Raw genomic sequence first — 13119 nt, forward strand, 5'->3', positions numbered from 1 at the left:
TGGCAGGAGAGAGGGAGCAAAGAGCCCAGTTTACTCGCTGGAGACTTCCCGAGGTATCTGATCACCACCCGCTCATTTCTTTCTCCTTGGGACTCTCTAACTCCAGAAACCACAGCACTCTGTGGCTGCCACAGCCTCTCATGGTAATTCATGGCCTAAGTTGACTTTGCCTCCAATGATGGAGAAGTCATGGACTTTAAGCTTGAAATTCTTCTTTGGAGAAAAATGCAAGGGTTGTCAAATAACTTTCAGAAAAGGTAGAACCCAAACTTCCATTTGGTACTTTTTTGGTGACGTCTTCAAGGAATAAAAAAAGTATGCTACCCAGGAACTGTATTTTTAAAACACTTACTGTTTTTCATTATTTAAAAAACAAGCCATATTCATTAATAGAACATTTGAAAAACACAGAAAAGCACAAATAAGAAACCAAGGGCACGAGTACCCTTCCATCCAGATAAATATAGTTAGCAAGCTGGTATCGATTCTATTATTATTGTGTGGGCGTCTAATAGTTTGATTGCTCCATGCATACACATCCAGAATTGAATTTGTTCATTTAATAATAGATCATGACCATTTCCCACACCCATAAATATAAATCTATATGACAACTTTTAACTGGAATATTCCACTGTATCTATGTGCCATAATTTAACCAATCCCATGTTGTTAAACATGTGGGTTGTTTTGGCTCTTTTGTTATCCTATGAGCACATTAGTGATATTTTCCCCCTTTATTTCGAGAAGAGAAATTGCTAGATGAACAGTCTGTACACATTTGAGTCCTATGATATTGCCTGCCCAGCCCACCTAGGGCTGTACCGGTTACAGATGTTCCAGGATATGGGGAGCCTGTGTATCCACACCATTGCCACACGGGGTGTCATCACCAGTGTACCCCCGGCTTATTTTCTGGTTTGGTTGGTAGCAAGGCTGTGTCATCGTTTCTACCAGTACTGCCTGGACTGCTGGAGAAGTCGGGCACGTTTTCTTGGTCATCTGTCGTTATTGCTCTTGAGCCATCTGTGTACAGGACTGTCTGTCCTTCCCATGCCGAGTTTAGGGTACTCCTATTAGGCTTCTACGTACATTTTAGTGTCAGGAAAAGACATTGGAAATGGTTTTTGCTGGGGAAAATATAATTGAAAGAAATTCAGTTAGGAATTATTTTCTAAAGTGAACAACCACCACAGAAAAATAAACCCAGGAAAAAAAAAAGATGAGGAAAAAAAATGAGGGAAAGGAAAGAAATCCGTATTTGCTGTGTAGGATTTGCTTCCATCTTGCCACTTACAGTGCCTCTGTTTTGGATTCCCGATGAATTCTTTTTAAATCCGGAAAGATTACATAATTCTTCCTAAACTCTAGTATGTGGATGAGCAAATTAAAAAGTGAAAACAAGATGCATTTGCTCCGAGAGGACAGCTGCATGACCATGTGGACGACAGCTGTGCATTGCACTGGTCAGCACTGGGGAAGTATTGCTATGCTCTCTTATTCTCTTGCCATCTGAAAGGTGAGGCACTGGGAGAAATGAACGTAGACCCTTGCTGGAATGTGCCCAGGCCAATGGTACAGCATGTCCTGGCTTAGATGAGAGGCAAAGACTAGACATATAAGAATTTTCCTGCACTTGTACGCCCCGATTGCCTATCTCGGCGGGTAGAAATGAAGTCAGGGCTTATCCGCCTCCTCTCCAAAGTTCCTACCCCAGTGTTAGGTGGGATGCACCAGGAATTACCCAGCACAATGATCAGTTTAGCCTTTATCTTGTCTTCAAAATGGAAGAGGAGCACGTGTGAAATGTGAGAACCGGATGCATTAGTGGAATGGTTTTGGTAAGCCACAAAACACACAGACGGGCCTTGGGTCGACCTCTATTGAGAATAAAGTTTGCGTCCCTGTGTCCCGCAGGCAGCTCCCGTTCCTCACTGCTTTCTGAGCAGTACATTGATATCCCATCGCTCAGCTGCTGTCACTGGGAGTAACGTCAGTCACATGAGCCTGTGCAGGATGAGGCGGATTCTCCTGCTGTCAGAATCAAAAAATGCCCAAAGGGCGCTGACTCAGGAGTGAGGGGCAAATGAAACAACTTGAATATTTTTCTTTGTCTTATTCTTCAAGGTTTCAAAAATGAAGACAACGAGACTCTGGCGTGGGAGTGTGTCATGAAAGAAAATTACCTTGTCAAGATCAACACGAAAGCCAGCGACACCTCAGAAGAGTATGTCAATCATTCATTTCTGCTCTGCAAGGTGCCTCTGGTATATGTGAACTGGCAAAACGCTGGCAGCTTCTTTGAGCAAGCTCTGTAAAGAGAGCGGCAGCACCAACAGATATTACGCAGGCCACTGAAGTTAACACACACGTACACGTGTGTCAGCCGTTCGGGAAGGGGAAACACCACCACCCTGCCATCCTGACTACCCTTCAAGGCCCTGGGCAAGAAAGAGGTATTGGGGGCCTGCAGGGCAGGGCCTTGGAGCCAGGTGACAATAGTGAGGTCCCAGTGCTGCAGAGGTGCATTCTGGGAAAAGCCACAGATCACGGGCAGTGGGCATCATCTTGCAGGTGGCACGCACGTGTCTCGGTGATGAAGAAGTAGACAGATTAGAGACTGGAAAAGCCATTTGCTTGATCTGTGATAGACTGTCCCCGGGAGTCCTGGGCAGCATTTATGGGTCCCATTGCGTTGTTATAAAAATCCCGTAGAACTAGATACACCCCCAACTCCGTAGATGGTCATCCACAAGCACTGTTGTGCGGGGCCTCTGAGTGCCCTTCTTACTGTGTGGGTTAGCACAGCGAGCGGTCAGATGTCACGCATACTGGGAGCTCCAAACACACCTCAACATTCGCTCTAACAAAACTGAATCCCTTTGTTAGGGCCAGCATGGCTATTGGGGTGCCTGGGACAGTGCTCTTTTCCTTGGAGTAACAAAGCAGACGCCCTAAGCCTTCTCCATTCCTCGACTCTGAGATCTTTGTTCTGGAAGGGAGGGGCGGACCTCAGGGGTCCTCTTCCACCACCCCATCAGTATAGCTAGCCTCTGGGTGCTGCACTTCAATGGGGTGAGAGCGGAATTCTGCTTCGCTTGGGTATTGGGAGGAAAGTTCAAGAAAGGTAAATGCTGCTGACATTGACTGAGTTGAAAATGAAAATGATCTGTATTTTGTTCTTTAAAAAACTGTAAAATGGAGCCTAATAGCCCTTTCTCAAACTCTCTCTCTCTCTCTCTCTCTTTGACTTCCTTGAAGAATGAGACATCGGTTTAGACAGCTGGATACAAAGGTATAGTTCTGCTTATAGTTTATGAAATATTTTTATCTCTGTTATTGAGATTTTAGGTGAGGCCAGTGGTTATGGTCCAAAGGTAAAAGAAGTTTATTATTTAAAAAAATAATAGTGACTCTGTTCGTACTCAGCTTCCTTCATTCACTGCATGAGGTCTGGGTGCTGGAAGGGAATTGCTTCTCAGATGCTTCAGCCCACAGGGGAATTCGTCCTGAAGTCCCATATCCATGATCTCTAAAATCTTGTCTACCTAACTCAGGATCGCCTCTCTGGAGAGTCAGGGGTAACATGCCTGCAATTACAGGGCACACCAGAGAAGCTCAGAAGTGGTTTGGGCGCCCGTGAGTCTCTGTGCTAGTCTTTGATGTCACTGTGATTCCCTATTTAATTTGAAGGGCATCGCAAATGCATGAATACACATGAGGACATGAGCTGGATGTCTGGAAACTGAGATTAGGTTCAACAGAAATTACAGTCAATTCACAAATACTGGATCCCCGTTAGGCTCTGAAAAGAAGACGACACCTGGCGTTGTGTCATGGTACTTTGAAAATGGCGGCATGACTGATGGCATCCACGGTGCCTTCCAGTGCCTTGCCGTTTGACAGCTGGACAGTACCTGTGTAGGGCAGCAGACCCTCCTGAACCCAGCACCTCGCTCACAGGGGGGTTCAGTGAACACTGGTTGAGTAATGAATGAGCAGAAGGTGCTCCTTACAGATTTCTCACAAGAGAATGTACCCAGTTCACAATTTCTTGTTGATTTCTTTGTGTGTTATTTACCATCAGCATTTTAAAAACCCAAGGCTGTGTTACCATGGGCCTCCCCTTCTGAACTCTGGTCCCATGCAGAGTGGTGAGTCCTGGACCCCCAGAGTAGGTCCTCTTTCCTCCCAAACTTGTCTTCCTCTCTTCCCGTCCCCAAGAACTGCCAGCTGTGTACATTGGCGTCAACTCCTCAGAATGATGGTGCCTTCTGTGCTGACTATCGAATGTTTTCGTTCACAATTCACTTTAGTTACCTGTTGCTGCATAACAAACGACTCCACCCTTTCGTGGCTTCAAACAGCCACTTCATTTTGCTCTCGCTCTTGTGGACCAGGAATTTGGGAAGGGCTTAGCTGGGCTGTTCTCCTGCTTTACATTTTCTCAGCTGGTGGTGAGGCCAGGATCTGGCACCTCGGTGTTCTTCCGAGTGGCCTCTCTCTCCCGCATGACATCTGATCTGTGTGGCTTGGGCTTGTCACAGCATGGTGGTCAGAGGACTGCCCCCCTTCTTACATGGTAGCTGGCTTCCAAGAATGAGAGAAACCACCAGTACTCAAAGTCTAGGCCTGGACCCAGCACTATGTCCTTCCCCCAGAGTCTATTGATCAAAGCATCCCAGGCCAGCCTGGGTTCAGGTCGGGGAAAAGTGGCCCACCTCTTGATGTGATGTGGAGTGGCACATGTGTACAGGGAGAAAGGCTGGAGGCAGCCGTCTTTGGAGACATGCTATCACACAACAGCATCTCGTTATGCTCCTCTCGTTTTCATGTTGTATTGTTGCTGATTTTTAATGGAGGGCTGGGAAGACTCCTATTTTATTAGAGTTGAGCGTTGTACCCAAGCGATCATGCTAGCGTGTGTTTCATGAGGATAATCAGTGGAGAGGGAAAAGAAAAGTGCTGGATATTTTTAAAGACCAGAGAAAATTTATAGAATATTAAGAGTATGTATGAAAGGAGGAGCAGTAGGGGATAATATTCCAAGATTGAGTATTTGTATTGGACATATGTAATATGCAATACATAATATTATAAAACCTCATATGATATATTCACTTTTCCACATCATGTATTTAAATGTATTGCCAGCTGCTTCTATACCAAGGCCACATAGCACATGATATTTACTGAGTGCCTGCCACGTGCCAGGCAATGGACCCAGTGCCATCAAAGCAGACCTGGTCCCTGAGGTTCATGAATGGACCCTTTGTTGGAGCATTTTCAGGCTGAACTGTATAGGCTTGAGTAACAATAACGATTTTCCACGTGCGTTCCAGATTGTCTGGTCCGGGAAATAGAGGTGCTGGGGACTTGCTTAAGTGCTGTGTTTGTAGAGAAAACAGGCTGTTTTTATGTTCCCTTGTGTTGTTTTACTTGTGGGTTCCCTTGGGTGGCTTTGGAGGGAGCTGATGAAAATTAGACTTAAGGGTTGGACTGAAGCTTCCGCCAGCCACACCTTGGTGCTGACCCACCTGGGGCATACAGGGAGTGAACGGGGCACAGAGGGGCAGTGCAGGAGCCTCTGTCCTCCTGGTCACCTGCCAGGCCTGGGTCAGCGGTCATCGGGAGAACTAGGCACTGGACAAGCTGACCTGCCTCGCAGGGACGAGGGAGACCTCCCAGCCAGTGAGGGTCTGGGCGGGGCGCACCTCTCAGTGGGGACAGTGGACTTGAGCAGTTGTGAGTAGTGGGGGCGGGGGAGTTATATATAATGAAATAATATATAATTGAAGGCTGTGCACACACATGTGCAAGCCAGGGGTTTCCAGGGACCTCAGAGAAGGGCTTGCAGACTTGGCCCTCTGGGCAACCGCCGGCTGTGGAGCTCAGCCCCTTTGCTCGTTCCTGCAAGAAGCCCACCTACACCATGCGTTTTGTAGGTTTGGGGAGAAACTGGGTGGCTTTCAGGGAAGACTCAGACTTCACAGTACAGCATCGGCTGTCATGGGATTTCACCTCTCCCCCCTTCTCTCCTGACCCCAGTCCCCTTCTCATCCTTTCCGTCTATAGAGAATTTTAGGGCTCATCACTTGTTTCTTGAGCAAGCCCTTGGCATCTTACACCTGACTTGAAACAGCTTATTTAAGTCCTTCTGTATCAACAGTCCCAGGGGGCTCTGGAAAGCCCCTCTTGTGAATAAAGAATTTCTCCATCTCATTATAACAGGAAAAGTCATTCCCAATTGACCTTACGTCTGCCAGCTGGGGTCTTACTATGCCTTCCTTATTTGAGTCAGCTACTAGCCTGTATGGTTTCTTTTTATTCTTAAAAAAAGAAAGAAAAGAAAGAAATTTAAATGAAGAAGTTATGACTAGAAATAAGCCCAAATTCAGCACAAAATTTTCCCTTGAGTGAGTGATATGGCAAGTTAGAAACCAACTGTATAGAAATTGCATTTTATCTATAGCTTTTATCAAGTATACCATTATGGCGTGTGATTTCACATGAGCTTCGTGCCTCTTGTGTAATAAACCTGTGAAATATGCACGCATGAAAGATAGTTTTATTATGCCTTTTACCTAAATTGTTTTACCATCATACTGTTTTTTGGTGAGGGGAGATACTTTATTTGCAGAAACTTGATTTATTAGTAGTCTATCATTTTTATTATTATTATACTTATATCAAAGCAAAACTTGATTGGTATCTTATAATTGTATCTGTATTAGTCACATGTAACATTATGAATTCTAAATATTATTTCTCTGTATTGTTAAAATCTATTATTTCTACGTGGGCATCACTAGTGATTTGCATTTGAGTAAAGCTAATACTAACTGGGGCTGATGGTCATTTGCTAGTCATGTGATTTCAGAAGGTATGCAATGGACAGAGCCTGAAACAGCATTTCACTCATTCTGCCCTCCTCCGGGCATACTCACTAACATTATATCTGTTTCACGGAAAAGCTATAGAGCGATAATTTAAAATTCAGAGTTGGAAAATTGATCTTAAGACCAGTTCTATTTTTCTCCCTTTCCAAGCTTAATGATCTCAAGGGTCTTCTGAAAGAGATTGCTAATAAAATCAAATAAAACTCATGGACTCTAATGGAGAAAAATCTAATTATAACAAGGTGAGTCATTTTAATGGCTTTTTTTTTTGCTCTGAAAATTGACATATTTTAAGACTAATTCAAAATTATGATCTTTGTCTCCGTGATTTTCTTTTCGCATGTTAATCAGATTCGAAAATAAGGCATTGTGTAACAAATTCAAATAGTACAGGGATGTAGGAAGGAACAAGTGAAACGAGTACTGCTCCTAGGCCAGAGGTTGGCTGGGCGGTATTCTTTTTGGATACTTTAAAAGCACTTGCAACCCATGTAGCTATTCTGGCATTAATTGAATCAAGGGCACACTGTGTGAGACTTGGGTTTTTTTTGTTCGTTTTTTTTTTTTTTCTTATTTAACTCTATTGCAGATATCTTTACAGATCAGTTCCTAAAACATGAACCTCATTCTCATGGTACTTCATTTATGTTTATTGCTGGGGGATTTGCAAATGTGCGTTTGTTTGTTTATTTGTTTTGCTATCAGCAAATGTATGCTGATCACATTTTACTACCAAAAGTGTTTTAGTAAGGCTTCCCAGGTTTGTAGCAACAGCTCATTTGCACAATAAAAAGGTAATTCAATTCACTGTCAAATTTGAACCCAAGGCTTTGTGATCTTACCATTTGCTTTAATTATGTTTTCCTATTACCTGTCCAAGTTCTGAAGACAAATATTTAAACGATTGTTAGGGATAGGAAGAGCTAGGAAAAAAAACAGCAAGGGGGGCGTTCCACTAAACTAGAGTTTTTTGAGCAAGTGAATTTCAAGAAATGAAAACACAAAAGACTCCTTCCCTCCCTCCCTCCCTTTCCCCCCTTACTATGTGCCGAGTGCCTACTAAGTGCTGAAAGAACTGTGCTAGTAAAACATGTGTGGATTCATTAAATACACCACAGAATTTCGTTCACTGGGCGATTGTGTCCTAGGGTGATCCTGTCACATCAGGTTCCTTTCAGTATTTCTGGTCACTCAATATTTTTTCCTCCAGTTCTGACAGTAATAATCATATTAAAACGCCTTCTCTTATGGGAGACTTGGTTAGAATAAGATTAGTACATAGTTTATATAATCAGAAAGGCAGGTACAGTCTCCTGAGTTGCTCAAGAAAAGAAACTGCATGTTTAGAATGTATTTCACCTCTTTCATAATGGTGTTACATGGAAACAATATTGTACCTTACAATAAATTATAATTTGAGTTTCGGAACATTTGCCATTCAGTTTAATTTACAAGCTGAAATATTCTTAAAAATCAGGAAGAAATAAAACAGTTAAAATGTTTTTTTAAAACCCTAGAGGTGCCATGATCAAAAAAGATTCCCAGAGTGTGCACAGCCTCATCTCCTCATCTCTCCTTCTTTTCCTAACGTGTTGACTGCAAGTAAAGTGAGCAAACAGACTGGCTTCCTATCAACCTGCCCTTTGCTTCAACTTAAACTTTCCTTCACGTACGGAGAATTCATCAATTGGTGAATGAAAATGATTTGGGAGAAGGACATGACTTCCTTTCTGTATGGCTCCCCGCCCCCCATGAAAGGCGGCTGAGAAGAAGAGCACGGGAGGAAACAGATGCCCCGTAAATTCTTAACCACTGGTGTCTTTAGAAACAAGGCCTTGGGCATAGCCAATATTTTGGTGTACTTTTTTCTTCTGGATGTAAGATCCGTTTTCTTTTTTGGATGTTGTCTGTCTGTCATAGGCAACCACCTATGTGTTGCTCACATATCATTCTTCTAGTACCTTCTTGATACTTCTTTCTCTAGAGGGGTGAGCCAAGCTTTCTTTGGGGTAGGGACCAGGGGAGAGAATGCCAACCCCAAGTAGGAGTGAACTGACACAGGGGATGTAGGGCAGGAGTGGACACTTGTCAACAGATCTCTGCTCATTTGCACATCTGGTTTCTCCAACCCTGAATCAGCCTTTGATCCAGTAACTTGGGATGAATAAACAGACGACTGTATGTGTATATGTATAAATATGTATAAATATTTTTTTTTTCTTTCTCCCACACTAAAGTTAAAAGGAAGTAAGAACCAGGGTGAGAACAAAGCCATTTGTTTTCTCATATCTTTATACTTAGGACCTGATGACCACAGGGGAGGTATGGTCACTGGAAATTGTTTAATCCTTACATCAGAATCCATCGATTCTTGTATCTGCTGCACTTAAAATCTAATTCAGTGAAAGAATTTGAAATTCCTTTGGGACTCATCATAAGACTTCATTTAGATAAATCATTGCAGTTCTTCACTTTCTCACCAACTCATCCTTTTCCCTGTGCAGAAACTACCCAGCCAATAAAGCGCTCAGAGACTGGCGGGGTCTTAACCCATCGCTGAATGATTGAGCCTTGACCATTCAACCGTGGTCACTCTGTTCCTACTGGCAAAACTGGCCAGAACTCACATCTTTAAAAGAACAAAAGGTCTCAGAGCCACTTCAATACCAAAAGAAAATCTCTCAGTTTTTGGTAGTATATTTGGACCCACTACCAGTATATTGCCAACATATTTTGAAGCAGATTGTATCCTGAGAATGAAAGTGGGAAATCCATTCTTCACACAGTGTTCTTTCTTCGTTTACAGAGATAATATCAGACACCTAGATGGAAAGACCCAAGGAATGCCGAACAACTTTGTTACTGAAGGAGGACTGTTCTGACCCGGGCACACAGGGATACCCTGAATCACCCTGGTGTGCTCACATCTGAGAATACACTGTGTGGCTGCCTTCACCCGAGAAGATGGCCACAAAGAGCCCTTCCTACACGTGCTCCCCGGAAGGCTGCCTTGTTCCCCTCGGCTCACAGAGACTAGTACTTGCTGTGGACAGTTTCAGAGCGTGTTCTCGCATCCTCCCTCTTCCCTCTGCTTTCCCCACTTTGAACCGTGCCTATTCTGGCATCTCTCCTCAGAATGAGAGCCTGGTAGTGCTTTCCCTCCTGCATCTGTATTATTATCTCGTTTCTCTCCAATCAATTCCCCGTTATTTCCTCTTTTGTATCATGTGACTAATTAGTCAGCATATTGTTGAAAGTCTCCCAGATCAGGTCAGATTTTCAAACATGCTGGTGTAAGAGGATCTCGCTCTTTTCAGGAGAATCCATTTCCATATCTCGTTATGCTTTTTATGTGTCAAAGGAGGTGACAAAGCCATGTTGCTCCCTCTCATACCCCCCAGGAACGCCAATTAAAGGAAGTACCCCCATTTCTAACAATGAAAATCACCCCAAAATGGAAACTTAACAGGCACCACTGCTTTGGTTTTCATTGGGTACTTCTTTCTCCTCTTATTTATTATTTTTCCATTAAAAATAATTCATGGATATTATAGAAAATGTAGACTACATGATGAAGTAGAAAGAATATAATTTGTCCCACTACCTAAAGAAAATCACTGCTAACATTTCAGGATGTTTTCCAAGTCTGTTTTTTTCTATGCATGTCTTATTTCTCTTTTAAGATTTTACATAATGTCCTCATGCCACACAAACAATTTTCTATAAGCTTTTCACTTAATATTTTATCAAAGATGTCTTCTTTATATCCATGGTCTTCTTAAACATTATATTAATAATCATATAATAGTCAACCTCTAATGAGTTCCATGATATTGGACATTGTAGGCTGATTCCAGTTTCTTGGTGGGATGAGGTTCTTTGTGCATGAATCCTGCACAAAGAACCTCATCACATTGACCAACTGGAATCAGCCTTCGATGTGGGGAATTTCCCATGGCTGGATGCCCACAAATATGTATTGGTGATAAAACCACTGACAAGGCTTTTGCATAAATGTAGAGCAAATAGGAATTATTAACCTACGATATGAGATTCATAAACCTAGAACTCTTAACATAAAACATATTTAATCCATAGTTTAGGAAGAAGCCAGCATACTTATTTCAATATTGCAGATGGTGATCGCATTGCTATAAAATTGGAGAGATTATCTTGCTGAACACTCCTAGTCTCAGCTTTTGCTGGAAGTGGTGGTATTCTCACCCCAAAGAAGTGGGTGGGACGTACATAAAGCAATTGACATGTCCATCATTGGTGGTGTTTTTTTGTTGTTTTTTTTTTTAGCTTTGAATAGACTATAAGCTCAGTGGCTGAAGAAGAGAATCTTAGAAGGAAGGAATCAAAAGATCATCTAATTAGGAAAACTACAAAAGCATGAACCAAACGAAGATAAATTTTTTTCTGTTTTGTCTGGGCTGCAGTTAAAATGACGACTCACAATCCTGCTGCTGTTTGCAGGGAGTGAACACCAGTAAGAGGTGTCTTTTCACTTATACCCCATTAATGGACGAAAAGGGACTCTTACTCACTAAGGTTGAGGGATTCAGGGTTTGGATGCTGAAGGTAGATAGGATAAAATTTACGTGGCAAAAATTGTTGACGAATGAAATGGTATTTTCAAAATTTCTCTTAGTGAGAGATGTCACTTTCATTTCACCATGGCAACTAGAATGTCTGCCTTTTCTGATGCCACCAAGAAGAGGCCATTCCCATACTAACTGGGAAAATAAAGTATATGGCACTATCCGTAAGATTGTGCAGAAACAACGCTCTCAACATCTTACCCTCAATTCAAGTAGGAAATGTGAATAAAATCAGTAAATGTAATTGAAAACCTCCCAGAAGACAAAATTCAGCATAACGATCGGCTGATTCCCGTAAATGCTTTTGTGCATATATTCGTATCTCACACTGGCTCTATTTTTGTTAGTTTAAGAAATAGGCATATGTAGCAGCAAAGGAAAGTCTCTGTTGACACTAAAAACAGAACTTGAACAATACCCAGAATTCACTTGGATTAGCGAACTGCTCAGTGCTTTCAGCTCAGCTTGTCTGGTGGATATTTTTTGCATGGTTACCTGTGTGATTTTTGCATGTGCAAAGTCATTATTTTAGGTGCAGCTCGTGCAAATAGCACAGGTAGCTGACGTACCTCTCCTCAAAGGTGCTGTGTCTTTGCGTATGGAACCAAAAGCATCCTGTGTACCTGTCCACCACTACTGATGACCCCGCAACGTGGTTGACATGAGCGTGTTAACGAATTAAATAGTGGAGAAATGTCATGTGTTGGTTTTGTCATGCTTTTGAGAATGAAGAAAAGGAAGTCCCTTAGTTCAGTCAGACTTATTGCTGTAGACATTTCGTTCCCAGACATGCATGAGCTGACTTCTCTAAGCAGAGGACTAGAACATTCCGAATGAATGCAAGCAGCAGAATGTCCCCTGTGGTTCTGTTTCTTGCCATCATGGCCAGATTTGTACACGGCCCACCTTTGGGTCCCCTCAGTTAGGCAGCATCTGTAGTTCAAGGGTCTCCAGATTCACTGCCTCAGAGCCTCCCCACTGTCACCACCGCTCAGGTGTGCCCAGCGTTTCCCGAGAATGCAGGGTCTCCTGCGGGCTCACAGACAGGTGCTCCGGACCCATCTTGGGACCAACCTGACATTCACTGCCCGCATCCCAACGGGATGACAAACCTCACGCCCCGCCTGTGGCGTGATTCTCTTGCTGAAGGCAGGGACCTCCTGCTCCAAAGCCACATTTACTTCAGGGAGAGCTGGGGAAGTGTCATCCCCTCCTCCTTTCCTGTTGGTTCTCATGGGGACTGAACAGTGTGGTCGTCATGGAGACAGCCCCTGCCCTCAGCCTCTGTCTCAAACATAAAAGGCTCAGAAGTCGGGCCCTGGAGCTGGATATCGGAAACAAACATCCTCGTATTCTCCCCAACCCCTCAACTCAGGCACAAGTGGATGGGTCTTTATTCTTTGAAGGTGGAAATAGGGGGTAAAGCCACCTTTGGTGGCCTGCCCCTTGTGTTGATCAGACCTGAGCGGACATCTCTGAACCACAGTTTGTTTTGGATCCAGCTGGGGCTTTGGAGACTGCATTTTTAACATCAATTTTTTTTTTTAAATCAGTTTTTCTCCCTCCTACAGAGGTCTTGTTTGACAAAGAGAAGTTTCCCTCCTTCTCTTCTGTGT

The 13119-nt window shown here is 43.2% G+C and overlaps 1 protein-coding gene across 1 annotated transcript in view; it reads left to right on the forward strand.

The window, feature by feature from the left end:
• Positions 1-12201, forward strand: part of TRPM8 (transient receptor potential cation channel subfamily M member 8) — a gene marked incomplete at its 5' end in the record, with an annotated part of 75291 nt that extends 63090 nt beyond the window's left edge. Inside the window, 4 exons of the mRNA XM_081051739.1 lie at positions 2128-2227; positions 3262-3295; positions 7050-7141; positions 9708-12201. Of these exons, the coding sequence (XP_080907865.1) occupies positions 2128-2227; positions 3262-3295; positions 7050-7100 (185 nt within the window). The 3' untranslated portion in view covers positions 7101-7141; positions 9708-12201. The remainder of the gene's footprint in view (positions 1-2127; positions 2228-3261; positions 3296-7049; positions 7142-9707) is intronic.
• Positions 12202-13119: the final 918 nt, after the last annotated feature.

The sequence above is a fragment of the Rhinolophus hipposideros genome, assembly GCF_964194185.1.
Source record: "Rhinolophus hipposideros genome assembly, chromosome: 6".
Lineage (NCBI taxonomy): Eukaryota > Metazoa > Chordata > Mammalia > Chiroptera > Rhinolophidae > Rhinolophus > Rhinolophus hipposideros.